The 13,911-nt window shown below is 42.5% G+C and overlaps 1 protein-coding gene across 1 annotated transcript in view; it reads left to right on the top strand.

Moving 5' to 3' along the window:
* Positions 1-13,911, top strand: part of ror1 (receptor tyrosine kinase-like orphan receptor 1) — a 113,256-nt gene that overhangs the window by 72,409 nt on the left and 26,936 nt on the right. Inside the window, exons 2-4 of the mRNA XM_076088666.1 lie at positions 1,873-1,935; positions 7,453-7,743; positions 8,010-8,043. Coding sequence (XP_075944781.1) covers positions 1,873-1,935; positions 7,453-7,743; positions 8,010-8,043 — 388 coding nt within the window. The remainder of the gene's footprint in view (positions 1-1,872; positions 1,936-7,452; positions 7,744-8,009; positions 8,044-13,911) is intronic.

Here is a 13,911-nt window from a genome sequence, read left to right as displayed (position 1 = left end):
AACGTAACTTTTTATTTTAATTCTTCCCTTAATGCTTACTCCATACTGTTTTATAAACTTCCTCATGGTACTCGCTTCCCTCCTCCTTCCCCTTCCCTTGTATTACCGTGTCCAGCCCCTCTATTGGACTCTCACCTGGCTGCACTTGGCTAGCTTTGTGTTCATGAATCCAGTGAGCTGCAACGTCCCTTCTCCTCTGTCCTTTGTAAACCACAGAGCGCTGTGTGTCTTTAAGCCTATCAGCCCAGAACACAGCGAGAATTTTGACCCACCTCGGGGCCAAGACCCGCCATAATAGTAAGTAATAGTCATCTTAGGAGCCTCCAGGAACAAATAAGTCGTTTTTTGGTCTTGTAACGCAACTCGTGAGTATATGAAACAACATAGCTGGCAGAGATTATTAGTTATTACTTTAAAAAACAGACGGTGAACACACACCTATCTTCAGTGTAGATCAACCCTCCAGCGTTGCTACATATCTGTAACAATCCTGACCCTCATAAAGCTGCCCGCCTGCTGTTGTGAGCCTGTTGCCAAGCTCTCAGACTCCCTCGCTAACAGGTGCAGAGGCCCAAAGAGCTGCTCATTAACACAGCTCATTTCACAAGCACCACCACACAGTCATTACCATCCAGACACAGCACGTGTGAAACAACACATTATCACCCAATTAGCATGACCCCGGGTCGGGCGCCTGGCCCCTTTTTGACTGCAGACTTTCTCCCCGATTGTCACCCTGCATGCCACACACGTAACAATTATGTGTTTAGGTTGAAAATTCACAAATCATCCGTTTTATTGGGTTCTTTTTACATGTGTTGCTGAAACATATGCAAGTACAGTATGTGTAGGGAAGCGTATGTTTGCAGCTACATTTTAGTGTGTACAGTTGAGTCAGTGCACATGCTTGCATTTAAGCATATGTGTTGAGCCGTTTGCTCATTCGCCATGTTAAACTATCCCAGCCTGCACCAAGCTAAACACGCATACACACACACACACACACACACACACACACACACACACTGTCAGCCTGGAAAGCAGAACTCATTGTTATTGTGGGTCCAAAGAATCAGCAAAGATAAAACAGTTTCAGGTCCCATCCAAGTCAGTCCTGCATTTTGAAGTCCTGCAGGCTTTTTCATTTGACAGGAATCACCTTGTTGACCCGTGGCAGAGCACACTGAAGCCCATTTTCTGTCCCGTCTCTCCTGTAATGAAAAGCAGAGGCCTTCTCTGTCGTCAGCTGGTAATAACGCAGCATTAGGTCCACACGGCTCACTGATAGGCTCCCTGTTATACATTCAAACCTTTGATCTACACCAGCGAGTGCACAATGCAATCACCTGATTTAATGGTGAACTCTTAAAGCGGTGTGTGTTTTTGTCTGTAGGCAGTGTTTTACATTGAGATATGGCTTCATCTTTGCAATTGTTTTTATTTCATAAATAATATCATTTCAGCCGGATGTTTACTCGTTATTTGACTTTCTTTAATTTAAATGAAAGAGTATAGCCGGCTCTTGTTGTTTAACATTTAGGTGCATCCCATTGGTACAGAAGGTCTTGGCGAGAGCAGTGTGTCTGTTGTGCTGGTGTCAGAGGATATTTGCGTTCGCATGTTGAACCATTCTCAACTTCCCCACTTAGCGCCACTGCGGCGACTTTTGATTATTTGAGCAGCGGTAGATGGTGGCAACATGATTTTTACGGTTCAGCTCATAATGAATGGCTGCCTGTCACATTTCCAGTGTTTCAGTGTACATTTGTGAAGGGTGATCGATCCATCTAGAGAAATAGCAATTGAGAGTGGTGGTAGAGCCCAACAGCCAGAAACGTGCTAAAAGTCTCCCACCATTTCCTCTGTTTGCAGGGTCTGAGTTTCCCCAAGACCCCAGTGTGATAGCTACAACTTCATGGAACAGCTCTGGTAAAGGCACACATAAACACACACACAAACACAAGGCAGGGCACATTCCTAACAAACTTATTTCCAGCAAAACTGTAATAGCTGTGAGCACATCTGTTACAAGCAATGCATGATATATTCCCAGTGCAATTAACACATGGTGCGTTGAACTGTGACCTCAACATGTGTTGTCACATTGTTGTCAAATTAAACATCCTCTGTGAATGGTCATTTTCAGCAACCCAGACAGCACCCATTGTCCCAGCGTAGGCCACTGTAGAGGATAACTGATGGAACAAAGTACACATTGATCTACTCAACATGTGAGAATACAGCCACAGGTGCACTGCCTGTCCCTAATTTCCACTGACCTACTTTTAGTTCTGTCTTTAGCTAAATCTACCATTGGAACTTGTCACAAAATGTGCTGGTGCTCTTACACTTTGCTCCATATATTCATTCAAGTATCTGCTATGGGGACCCTCTTATTTCATCAACTTGCTCAGTTTGACTCGGCCAGGCATCCCCATCCCCCATTTGTTGGGATATACAGGAAGTATGACGTGTGTTCATGTAAAGTAGAAACCCAGAGGTGTTTGTAGATGTGCTGCAGAAAGAATTATAATGGAGCTGTGATCTCAGAATTTTCACAAGCCACTTGTAGTTTGGTAGCTAGTTAGTTATGAAGGAAGATAACATCCCCATTCTTAATCCTACCTACGAAGCTTTGATTGGTCGACTGTTTCTCCAGCCGAGGAAAACAGCCATAAAAGATAACCAGACCTCGACACTCGGTGGGGGTTACTGTATCGTTAGTGTTAAGATTGCAGCGGAAAAAGCAGCAGCAGCAACAATCTCTTATCATTGCATCTTCATAACTTTCCATTCATGTGGTTTGGGGTTTACTGCTGACCTTACTTGACATTCTGATAGAACGTCCCCACCGCTTAATTAAGTAAATATGTGAGGATGCACACATCCGACGCTTTCAAGGAACACAGGATGCGTTGTGTAGCCATAATGCACACATAAACACATCGTAATAATAACGATCTTCATCTGTGTGCGTGCAAGAGAGAGCTGCAATGTGCTCAAGATCTCCAGGAGTCTCACAGTCCAACAATAGCTTTTACGTTTGACAAGCTGGTAGAAAACTAATTTGTTAGCAGATTAGATTCACTCCACCTGGACCAAAACCCCAAGAAAACTGCCCGTGGGATGCAATGAAAATGGCCGCTTGGTTCTCCCACATAGACTTTGGCAGCTTATTCCTTCCAGTCCTTGATCAATAAGGATTCCTGCCAGTATGATAAGATTATTTATTTTGTGGTGGGGATGGTCACGCCTCCTGGAGCTGCCCAGGTTTATATCAGCAGATCCTGACAGAGGAAGCATTTAAAACTGCTGTTCTCCTCTCAGCACTGTGGGAACAACTGAGTCAGATCCATAAAATGATCTGCCCGGAGTTATCAGTCAAATCTCGCCCCCCCCCCCCCCCCCCATCTCCTCAGTTTTCCCCGGGCTTGGAAAACCGACATCCGCCTATTCTCCCACAAAGATACCCCGACTTGGAAGATCCTCAACAAGAGACTTTATTGAACTTGACCTTTTATTTTTCTCTCTCTCATTTCGTCTGGTTTGTTTAATTCATCTCCTGCTAAGCCGAGTCTCCCACAACATCCGTCCCACAGCCGATTCTGTGTACACAAAAACAGACATTGTTAAACACACAGGCAAGGATGAAAACAGTAGTTTCTGGACATGAGTTAGAAGTTTAGTCAAGCTAATGATTATGGTGACCAATCAAGGATGTTTAAAAAGTCATAAATACAATGAGGAGGGGTTCCAAACAAATCATAGAAACAGCTTCATTTGTCCACAACAACATGTTAAAAACCTACAAAGGCTGCATGTGTGTGTGTGTGTGCGCACCCGTGTGTTCATAGCAGTGTGTCTCTGTGTGTGTCAATTTGAGCCCAGCCCCATGACTAACATCTGTTTCTTATCTGATGGATGGATGGATGGTGATTGCGCCACCTGTTTTGTCTGCAGGCGGGGAATGGTTTTGATTGACCAAGCAGACAGCGTTCAGGTAGCGCGGCTCTATCAGTATGCATCAGTAGCAGGAAGTTATCGTCCTGAAAGAGGCTCATTATTGAGCTGGAATCAGGGGTGATGATAGTTTGCTGAACTCATTTTCCCTGGAGCGTTCTTTCATTTTTCCCTTCTCTTTCTTTGTTTCATTTTATCCGTTTTGCTTCCTTTACTTCCTTTCCTCTCCCTCCTTCTCTGTTGGAGAGTGACCCAACTTTAATGAAATTCACCTTTAGCCACTGCTGGCAATGCTACAGTGTATCTACTCGCTATGTTTAGTTAGCTGTGCAGCCACTCGGGTTTCTGTGACTGTGTCTTGCTGAGAGCATGCCTGCCTCGCACAGCTTTACGATTGGGTATGTGATTGAATATACTGTATATTCAAATACAGAAATACAATGTGGCTGTTGAGATGAAAGGGTATTGTATAACTTGTCTAATTCGGAACATGTATAGTTTGTGTGTGTTGCGGTTGTGTGGGTGTGCGTGTGTTTACGTTTGTGTGCCTGCGTGTGAGTGTTTGATTGTACAAAACCACTGCGAGCAAATGCACGCTGATGACAGGGCACCATTTAGTCGCCTGCCACATTAAAGGGAGAGTCCGCAGCGATGGTTTGAGTTTCACAGTGCTCCTGGTGCCAAATACCACAACACTCACCACGAGACAATTACATACAAAGCAGCTTTGTTACGCGGACATTGGCAGGACGTCTTCCTCCTCTTCACCACTCTTCTCATCATCTCCTCTTGTCTCTGCTTTTCCTTTCTTCTGCTCCCCACTGCTTTATCGTCAGTTATTACAACAGCTAATGAAGTGTCCGGGCACACGGCTCTTTTTCGTCAACTCAACTAATGAGACAGTGATAAAGTCGTTCAGTTTATGTGACCTCCCCGCCTTTGGCAAAACATGTTAAAAGAGTGGGTCTGTTGTCATTTAATATATTATTATTATTATTTATTTTTTATATAGTCGGAGTCAACAAGCACATTATATTGGTGAGGTGTTGCATCAGCATATAGGCGAGATTTGGTCCGCTACACTCCCAAACAAACACACACACACACACACGGTATGATGCAAAACAAGCAAGCATACTCATACAAAGACTCACTTATTCAATAATACAGAGAGAGATGATGGCCATAGATTGATATCAAATTTTAGCCCTTCACATTTCGAACCATGTGGCATTAAAGAAAGCTGAACCCACCCACCCAAGAGTATGGTAATCACATCCTAATACAGGTTGCAAAACTCCTCAAAATGGTTTGAGAAAATTCGCAAACCTATTAGATTTATGAAACCCCTTCAGAAACCAGTCGGAGGTCTAAAAACAACACAACGGATTAAGTTGAATGAGAAAATATTGTTTCTTAAATAAACTGGCCAAATGCTTGATTCAGGGAGAACACAACGATGTCTTCCATCTCAGTACTTGTACGGTTACCTCATGACATTTAAAGTGATTACAAATCTTAACACAATCAGACTAGACAGAATCGATTGAAACACATTGTACATTTTATTCTAGCTGTTGCATCCCTTTCTGTCAGAGCATGCTTCTTATTTTAAACCATGTCAGAGTTTGGCCTTGGCTCTCATTTAGCTACAGTACAACCCATTACATGTAGTTATCAGATTTTGCCATGATAATCCATTTACAAGGTTAGCTAAAGAAAACGGAGGACACGGGGGTCTGTGTCAGTGCATTCCATGTTTTTTAGTGTGTGTTTCAAAGTGAGAAACTTGTGTGAGTGGATAGGCGAGAGACGGGGAAGAGTAAAGGGAGAGAATGGTCCTGAATATTGTCCTGGTGTTCAGTTTTATTAGCAACTTCAACATCCTGTTGGTAGGTTTGTTCTGACTGCAGTGCTGTAATGTGGACAGACAGGGCTGTACAAATAAGGGAGGCTGTTGTGTGCAGCATGTAGAGAAAAGAGGAAAGAAACAAAGTGGGTGAGAAGGGAGGAGAGTAGTGGTGGTGGTACGGTCGATGGTGGGAGTCTCCTCCATATTGTCACACACTTGTTAGTACCACATTGCTGTGCTAAGCCTGGGGTTTTAAGGAGGGCAACGTGAGTGTGTGTTGAGGCTTGAGTACACACACACACACACACACAGAGGCTGTATGCCAAGACAAATGTGCCCACTTCTCTTTTTCACAAACACGTCGTAGGCACTCACTTTACAGACCTCATGACAAGATGTTAGCGACAGGCGTCAGATGAGCTGCACATACAACCTACTTAGGATGGTTGAACTACGTTTGAACCGCCGTCTACACCTTTCCTACGGCAATATTAGGGGGGCTGCATCCGGCAATTTCTGTAACTTTCCAAAAACTGACGATCAGACATTCACACAAACTGCACGTTGTGACTGACCAGCTGAGTGGAAACGAGAAAGTACGCAGTCTCTATTTTTTTCATTCTTTATACTCTTTTACAAATGAGTGCAACACACTTTTGCCTCGCCAGATTCAGTACTGCTAAGGGATCACCTCAAACTAAATGAAACTTTGACCGTAACAAACTGAGGTAACTGTCTTGCAGATACACTGAATGTCTCAGGACCTTTCTTTGCCCTTAATGTGGCAAAATATAAGCCTTAATTCATGGTGGGAAAGAAAAAGATATTAGGAGGGAGACACTTTGGAATAGATAGCCCATGTAGGGTAAACCCTTGTTGGGAAGCATCGGATAGTAAAGTTTTAAATGTGTGGGCGTCCTTGCATATGTAAGTGTGTGTCTCTTTTTTTACTCCTCAGCATCTCTATTCACAATATTTAAGATTCGAGTATTTAAGATTCCCCTGTATGTGTTTTTCCTCCTTTGTTTGTTTTGGCCAGTTCGCGTAACCAAGGGCATTTCTGCATACCCAAGATGGGGTTTTGGGGTTGAAGGAACTTTCCAGACATTTACGCAAATGTTTCTTCTGCAGATTAAACTCTTAGGTGGCCCTCAAAATTGTTTTTCTTTCTGACCACCTTGAGGAAAAACGTGGTCCTGGGAGATCACACAAAATTGTTTTGCTTTGTCTTTTCCAAGACCGTACTTATTCATTCAAACATTGAGATCTGCACTCTTTTTTTGTGAGTTTTTACCCACAGGTGATGTTGCTTCATAAACTCATACGCAAGCCGGGGAAAACCCTCTGGCATCATACAGCCACCATGAAAAGTGAGATTAACACGGTGGCAACCACAAAATAACTAGGCTTTGAATATGTTTCTGAAAACACAGAGTTGCTCTACCGCTATTGCCACTTTAAACAGGAGCATGTTTTTAGATCTTGCTCTGATAAAGTACAGTAAGTGCCGTTTGATTTATGTCTCAGCTCTTGGCCTTGTGTAATACGATGTTTTACGTCTCCTTTTGTCTTTTTCTCTCTCTCAATCATCTCCCTTGTACTCATTCCTTTCATCTCTCCCATGCCTCTATGTCTTCCAGGGCCATCCTTCATACATCTCGAAGCTCCCATGAACAACATCACCACCTCTCTGGGCCACACCGCCGAGCTGTTTTGCCGCGTGTCCGGCAACCCGCCGCCTACTGTGCGCTGGCTGAAGAACGATGCCCCGGTGGTGCAAGAGCCACGACGGATCTCATACCGATCCATGGCTTACGGATCACGCCTCCGTATCCGCAACCTGGACACTACGGACACGGGCTACTTCCAGTGCGTGGCCAGCAACACCCAGGGTACTGTGTCCACGACAGGCGTGCTCTTTGTCAAGTTCGGTAAGAGGAATTAGAGTGGTCGTATCTGCCAGGCATTTTAAAACTTTCTGGCATGTAGATTTTACAATAAAGTGTCTTCATGACGAGTGTTTTAGACACTGTTTGTGACAAACAGACATTTTTTTCCTACTAGAGATCTGGCTCCTTTTAGCAACACCCGTCTCCACTGATTCTTGCCTGTTGCTGGCAGCTTGTGCAGAGAAAATCTGGGAGCAATATTGTTTATCCTGTTGTAAAACAAAAAATCCCCTTGTCTTCTTTTCCAGATCCACTCCCTACACTTCTGGCAGGAAGGCCAACGTAAGTTTATTTTCCTCCGTTCTTCTCTCTGTCAGTCCATACGTGCTGTGCTTCCCAGAATGTAATGCAGAGGACCGTCTCACAAATGTGTTTTGTGTCACATGTGGATCGCAAATGGTGGCAGCGACACATTTCACAAATCATTGTCACTTTCAGGGTAGATTTGTGAGGCCTATGGAGCTCTTGAGGGCTCATGCATGGGTTGCAAGTATGTGTTTTTGTTTTGACTCCTGATACATGTGACCCTGGATCACACAAAGGTAGAAAAAGAGATGACAAACTAATTTTGATTTGTTATCTATACTGATAATCATATGTCTGTTATGGCCTGTTTCAGATGTGTCTATAATAGAAACACATATAATTATGGAGAATACAAAGGTCATGACTTGATAGATGAGCAAACGTTAGGTAAATGGATTAACGAGCGCGTAACAACATTCACACTGTGTGTTGACATTTTGTCTGCTGATACAACTGGAAAATGCTCGTTTTTCTTGATCTCTAATTTTCCATTTTATTGGTACAGTGTGGTTAAATTAATATTTAATGAGTCTTTAAATCCCAACTGTATGATGCTCTATGTTGTTGTTTCAGCTCAACCCTCACAGCTCACATGGTTCACATTTGAACATGGACAGTGTACACTCAGCCGAGGGCCGCAGTGGGACTGTGGATCTTGTGGGGCGGGAACTATATAGTATCTATAACACACTGATCCTCTTAGTGTTAGAGAATTTGGGTTATTGTACTTTTAGCCAACTCTCATCGGAAAACGGGGCGTAACGCAAAATGAGGGGATATAATGAGACGTTCACAGAGCTATAATGAAGTTATTATAAGAGTGAATGTCCTGTCTACTGGCAAGTTCATTAACTGAAGTCTTGTATTTAGAGTAGCAAATAAAACCGAATGTTGCAAAGCGTCTTCAGAAAGTACCCATGAATACATCGCACTAAAACATTTTCATGTTCTTGGTAAAAGCAGTACTGCTTCCTTTGTTTTGTTTTGACGTCGCCCTGGTGTTGTGGGATATAACTCAGAAAGAACTTTCTCAGTTTGTGTGTTTCTGGCAGGATCAAAGGAGTCGAGCTGAACCCCAGTGACATTATGGCAAGGCCCGTTGCCATGTCCCATGCGGCGTTCTGTGAATCAAAACTGCTGGCACATGGTGGATATCAGACACTTACTAAATCAATCCACGCACTTTGAGCATGTTGGAGTGCTCCGTTTCAAACATCTGTTCCTACCATTCTTTTGTTTACACGTTTTATTATTTTCCCCTGTGCAACTAAATTGCAGTTTGTTTCATAGATGAGACAGTTGACTCACGCAGGAATCACAATGGAATTATGTCAAGGGAGTAACCAATCAAGTGGAAAAATCAAACAAGCTGGCCTAAACGAAAACACATTGGAAATAAACTAAGAAGCAGAAATAAACGTTGATTATAAAAGGGAAGGAGGTGAATTGAAGTTTGTGTGCTTTCATAAAGTACATCCACACAAATGTTTGTTTGAGGAGCTTCTTTCCTCGTTTTCAGGATTGCTTTAATCCAAGCATCTGAAAGATTCAAACTCATCGAGGTACAGCTTTAACACAGCAAACAAGTTGGAATGAGTTCGCCATTTTGTGAAGGAAAGTGTTGCAGTCAACCGAAAGACCAGCATGCGATCTAGAGTCTCATTACAGTCATTACAGACTTCATCTAAACGGACAGGGGCCTCCTTTGACATGCGGCGGAGCTGCTGCTGCTGCTGTGGTGGCGGTGGGCTGATCGTCACTGCTGCTCATCATTAGTGCGGCGGCCAACTTATTAGCTGTAAAGTAGGGTGGCAGTCCGTCAAGGAGACAGGGTCACCTAATGATGACATGTGATGACCTGCAACCGCTTACCTCATACCGCAGCTGTTCAAACGTCAAAAGCTTCTGCTGCTTGACTCAAAGTTTTCGGAGACATCTGGTCCACAAGCTTGTCAGTTTAAGTGAAATATACTCTACAGTATTTTTGTACGTCCCACTTTCTCCCATCATCTCTGTATTCAGCAGAGAGCCTCACAGAGAGCTCAGTGACTTCCGTTTTCTTAGGGGGAAATTTCTTGCCACCCACCTTGTTGAACTTGAACATAACATGAACTTCATGTCCTCAGTGTTGTCTTTGCTTCGGCCTGTGCTCTGATTTCCGTTAATTCTATGCTGGACTTAAGTATGTACTTTGCGGTGTGTGTGTGTGTGTGTGTGTGTGTGTGTGTGTTTGTATATATCGTCAGGGTTGGGTTTTTTGAGAGAAGCCGCAGGCAAACAGAGAGCTGACAGCCCCGAGGTTTAAACTACGATTACAGCAGCTTGTGTCCAATGTGGCTGCTTAAGAGCAGAAAACTACAGCGGAGCAGATCGGATATACAGACGGGAGGATGAGGACAGGAGAGATGGCGGAAAGTTTAAAGCGTAAACCTTTCCTCCAGCACGGGCAGTTTTTAAGTTTTCCACCAGAGCTGTTAAATCACATCCATTTCAAGTCTCCTGTCATTCATGGAAAGTTTATAAGTAAAATCTCAAGTCCATGAAGGTAAGTCCCAGTTTTCGCTATAAGTTAAGATGAAAGTCTTTCAGGTCTCTAGATGCTGACTATTAAAATGACAGTTTTCTTTTCAAAGCATTTGTTAATAGTGTCCTTTTTAATCTTTTAGTCATGATAATTGAATATGTAATTAGTGGCTATACATAGCCTGTCTGTTGCTGTCTTTTTATTTTTTATTTTCTAGGATTTTGTACAATCAAAACTTGAAAACTTAAAAGCAAAAACACTAATTTCAAGACTTAATTCAAGGAATAGTTTGACATTTTGCGAACTATGCTTATTCATGTGCTTGCAGAGAGTTATATGAGAAGATTGTTATGATAAATATGTAAATCGGTAGCTGGAGCAGCTTAGCTCAGAATAAAAGCAGAAAGAAAAGCCTAGCCTGGCTCCGTCCATAGGTAGCTCAATCTTCATCCCAGCATCTTTTAAAGTTCACATTTTAACAAGTCATACCTCATCTGTTTTATCCATACAAAAACCGAAGTGTAAAAATTACAGTCAATTTCTAATCCTAAAATCCATCAGTATCCCGCCAGTTATCTCCAAACAGAGAGTTCAGTGCATCTCCTCTACGCTGTGCCCATGCTCTCCCTCCATATTTCCCCTTCCTCTCCTCCCCTCCCCTCCCTGGAGATGTTTTAATAGAGCCAGCATAAACATAGGGTGAGGGGAAAAAGTCTTGCCTGCCAAAATTAGACCCCCAACTTTCTCCGTTTCTCTCTCTCTCTCTGTACGCTGCCACACTTCCTTCATTTGCAGAAAAGAAAAAAAAGATGGGGAGTGAAAGAAAAACAGTGTTCGCAGGCTAGGGGGAGGATGGTACCATTAACACTCGGGGGTTGCATGTTGTTCTTTGATTCCCGGGTTCTGCGTGGTCGACGGCGTTCAGGTGTGATTAGCTGTGTGAGCCGACGGGAAGTTTAGTTCAGATCAGAGGCGGTTAATAACTCTTAACTGAATCCTACATGCAAACTGTGGACAGTCACAGACATATCAGGTTAAAACCGCTATGATACAATTACACACTCTCTTCGTTATCTGTCTTTTCTTTCTGACTATTTACTTTTTCTTAGAGTCCTTTTTCAGTTAAATGAATCAATAAGATTAAACAGGTCTTCATCAGGCACATGTTAGGCAGGCAGGACTGGTTTTAAATGACTTATTAGTTCTTTCAGGTATTGGGAAAAGCCGTTTAGAGTTGGAATTTTGCATCATGTCTATTATTGAAGCAGGTTTTATCAATATTTTTATACAGTGGATAAAATATGTAATGTGATGACACAGAGAAGAGCAAAATGTTGCCCCTAATTCAAGGAATGTTCCCCATAAAACACAATCAAAATTGCGTGATTGTGTAAATGCCTCCAAATTTTAAATTTAAATTTCAGATGAAAAATAGTACATGTTCTACCCTGTGGTGAACTTACAGGAGCATTTAACAGTTACCTTCAGGAGTTGGTGGAGACCAGAAGCACACACACACACACACACACACACACACACACACACACACACACAGGGAGAGTGAATATTGGACTTGCAAGTGAAAATGAGCAACATTAACTTAAAAGGTGATTTTATATAATTGTTGTGTTTATAGCTTGTTTCCGCTTAAACATATCTTATTGTATGTTTTATTACCAAAATACAGCTGATTTTATATTTGTAAAAATGTTGACTTACTGGATACATACGCATTTTAATCAGACAGAAACGGACTTTATGCAACGCTGCTGCTGATCTCAGTCTGAGTCTGTGTTTATAATAGAGGGTTTTTCTCCCTGTTTGAAAAGATTAATACCACTACACCCTGGCTGTCAAGGCTGTTTAAATTCCTCAAAACTTTCCCCACCACTTTTCTCTCAGCACTGGCAAAAAAAAAAAAAAAAAGCAATTACAAAAATAGCTGCTTTCATTTTTTTATGCACTTTTCCCTCCACCGAGCCCCCCGCTCTCTCCTCCGTCCACGCCGTACTGGAGAATAAAGAGGACATGTTTAACAAGGAACAGATTCTCTCTGTGCAGTATTTTCTGGCTTCTTTTTGTCAGTGCCCTGACTTTTCTGCCGTTTGCTCATCATTTACCCTCATCGTATCCCCCCTACCCACCACCTTTCTTATATTGGCGATTTGACAGTATTTGGTGGAAGATGTGCTCCGCTGTTCTTCTCTTCATTGTTCTCTTTTGAACATGAAAATAACTTATTTGAACGATATTTTACTCCCGTATGTCGATTCAAACCACTGCTGACAGTAAATCCAGCAATCACACGTGTATGAAAGAGCTGGTTTGTTAATGATTATGTCTTATGGCTATCTGCAATACAGTGAGACCTTTATTTACTTTTTGTAAGCTTTGCAATTAATATGTCAGTTTAGATCTTGTTTGGATGTAATTTGATGATTCAGAGTGATGACTCTAATCAGGTGTGTTTAACTATAATACAGTGTAAACACACATACACTGTAATACACATTTTCCTGTGACTTGTGTGTATAGCCTGTGTATCTGTGAGTGTGTGTGTGGCTGTGCGTCAGCGCTGTAATTAGCCAGTTGTCAACATATTGGATTCAATTGACCTCAGAGCTGACGTGACGGGGACCGTGAGGCCCGTACTGCCATCAGCCCGCCGGCAATCCAATTATACAGTGGAAGCATCAAAGAGTTTAAAAAACCAAGGGGTAATTTGACTTTGTACCGACAGGACTGTAGCGTCTCACCTACAGCGTTGCATGGGTTGATTGACAAATTAGTTTTAGGAAGTTGTTTGTGTAATGTGTAATGACTTGAAGATGTCACACGATGTTGATCTTGAAGCTTGCTCCGGCTTGTTCAAAGGTATTGGGCGCTAAAAATATGTGTAATCATACTAGATTTCTTGATACCCTAAAACCTCTTTTCTCTTCTCTCTTCTGCTCTACAGCAGCTGTTGTGAAATACTTGTACTCACCATGTCTGTGTGATTAGCATCTGATTTATTAAGACGTCAGGTAATTACACAAACAGTGCCAGTGAATGCCCCCTGGGTGTGTTCAGTGAGCGTAGGAGGATGAAAGGATGCCGTCAAGGAGTTTTATCTTGGAAACCTCAGCAAAGCATCCAAAATCCTCCTTAATGAAGTAACAACATGTCAAAGCAGCATATTTAGCACATGCTATGAGAGTGGTTTCAATCTTCTTATCAAACTCTCAGCAGGAAAGCTAATAAGCGAATGGTTTTAAATGCAAAAAGTAGAAAGATGCAGTGAGGTGTTGGTGTGTCCACCACTTAAAAACCAGTCTCTC

This window comes from Anarhichas minor, unplaced genomic scaffold (assembly GCF_050575085.1).
Source record: "Anarhichas minor isolate MPS153535 unplaced genomic scaffold, ASM5057508v1 ptg000010l, whole genome shotgun sequence".
Classification (NCBI taxonomy): Eukaryota; Metazoa; Chordata; class Actinopteri; order Perciformes; family Anarhichadidae; genus Anarhichas; species Anarhichas minor.
This window is presented reverse-complemented; position numbering and strand designations above follow the sequence as displayed.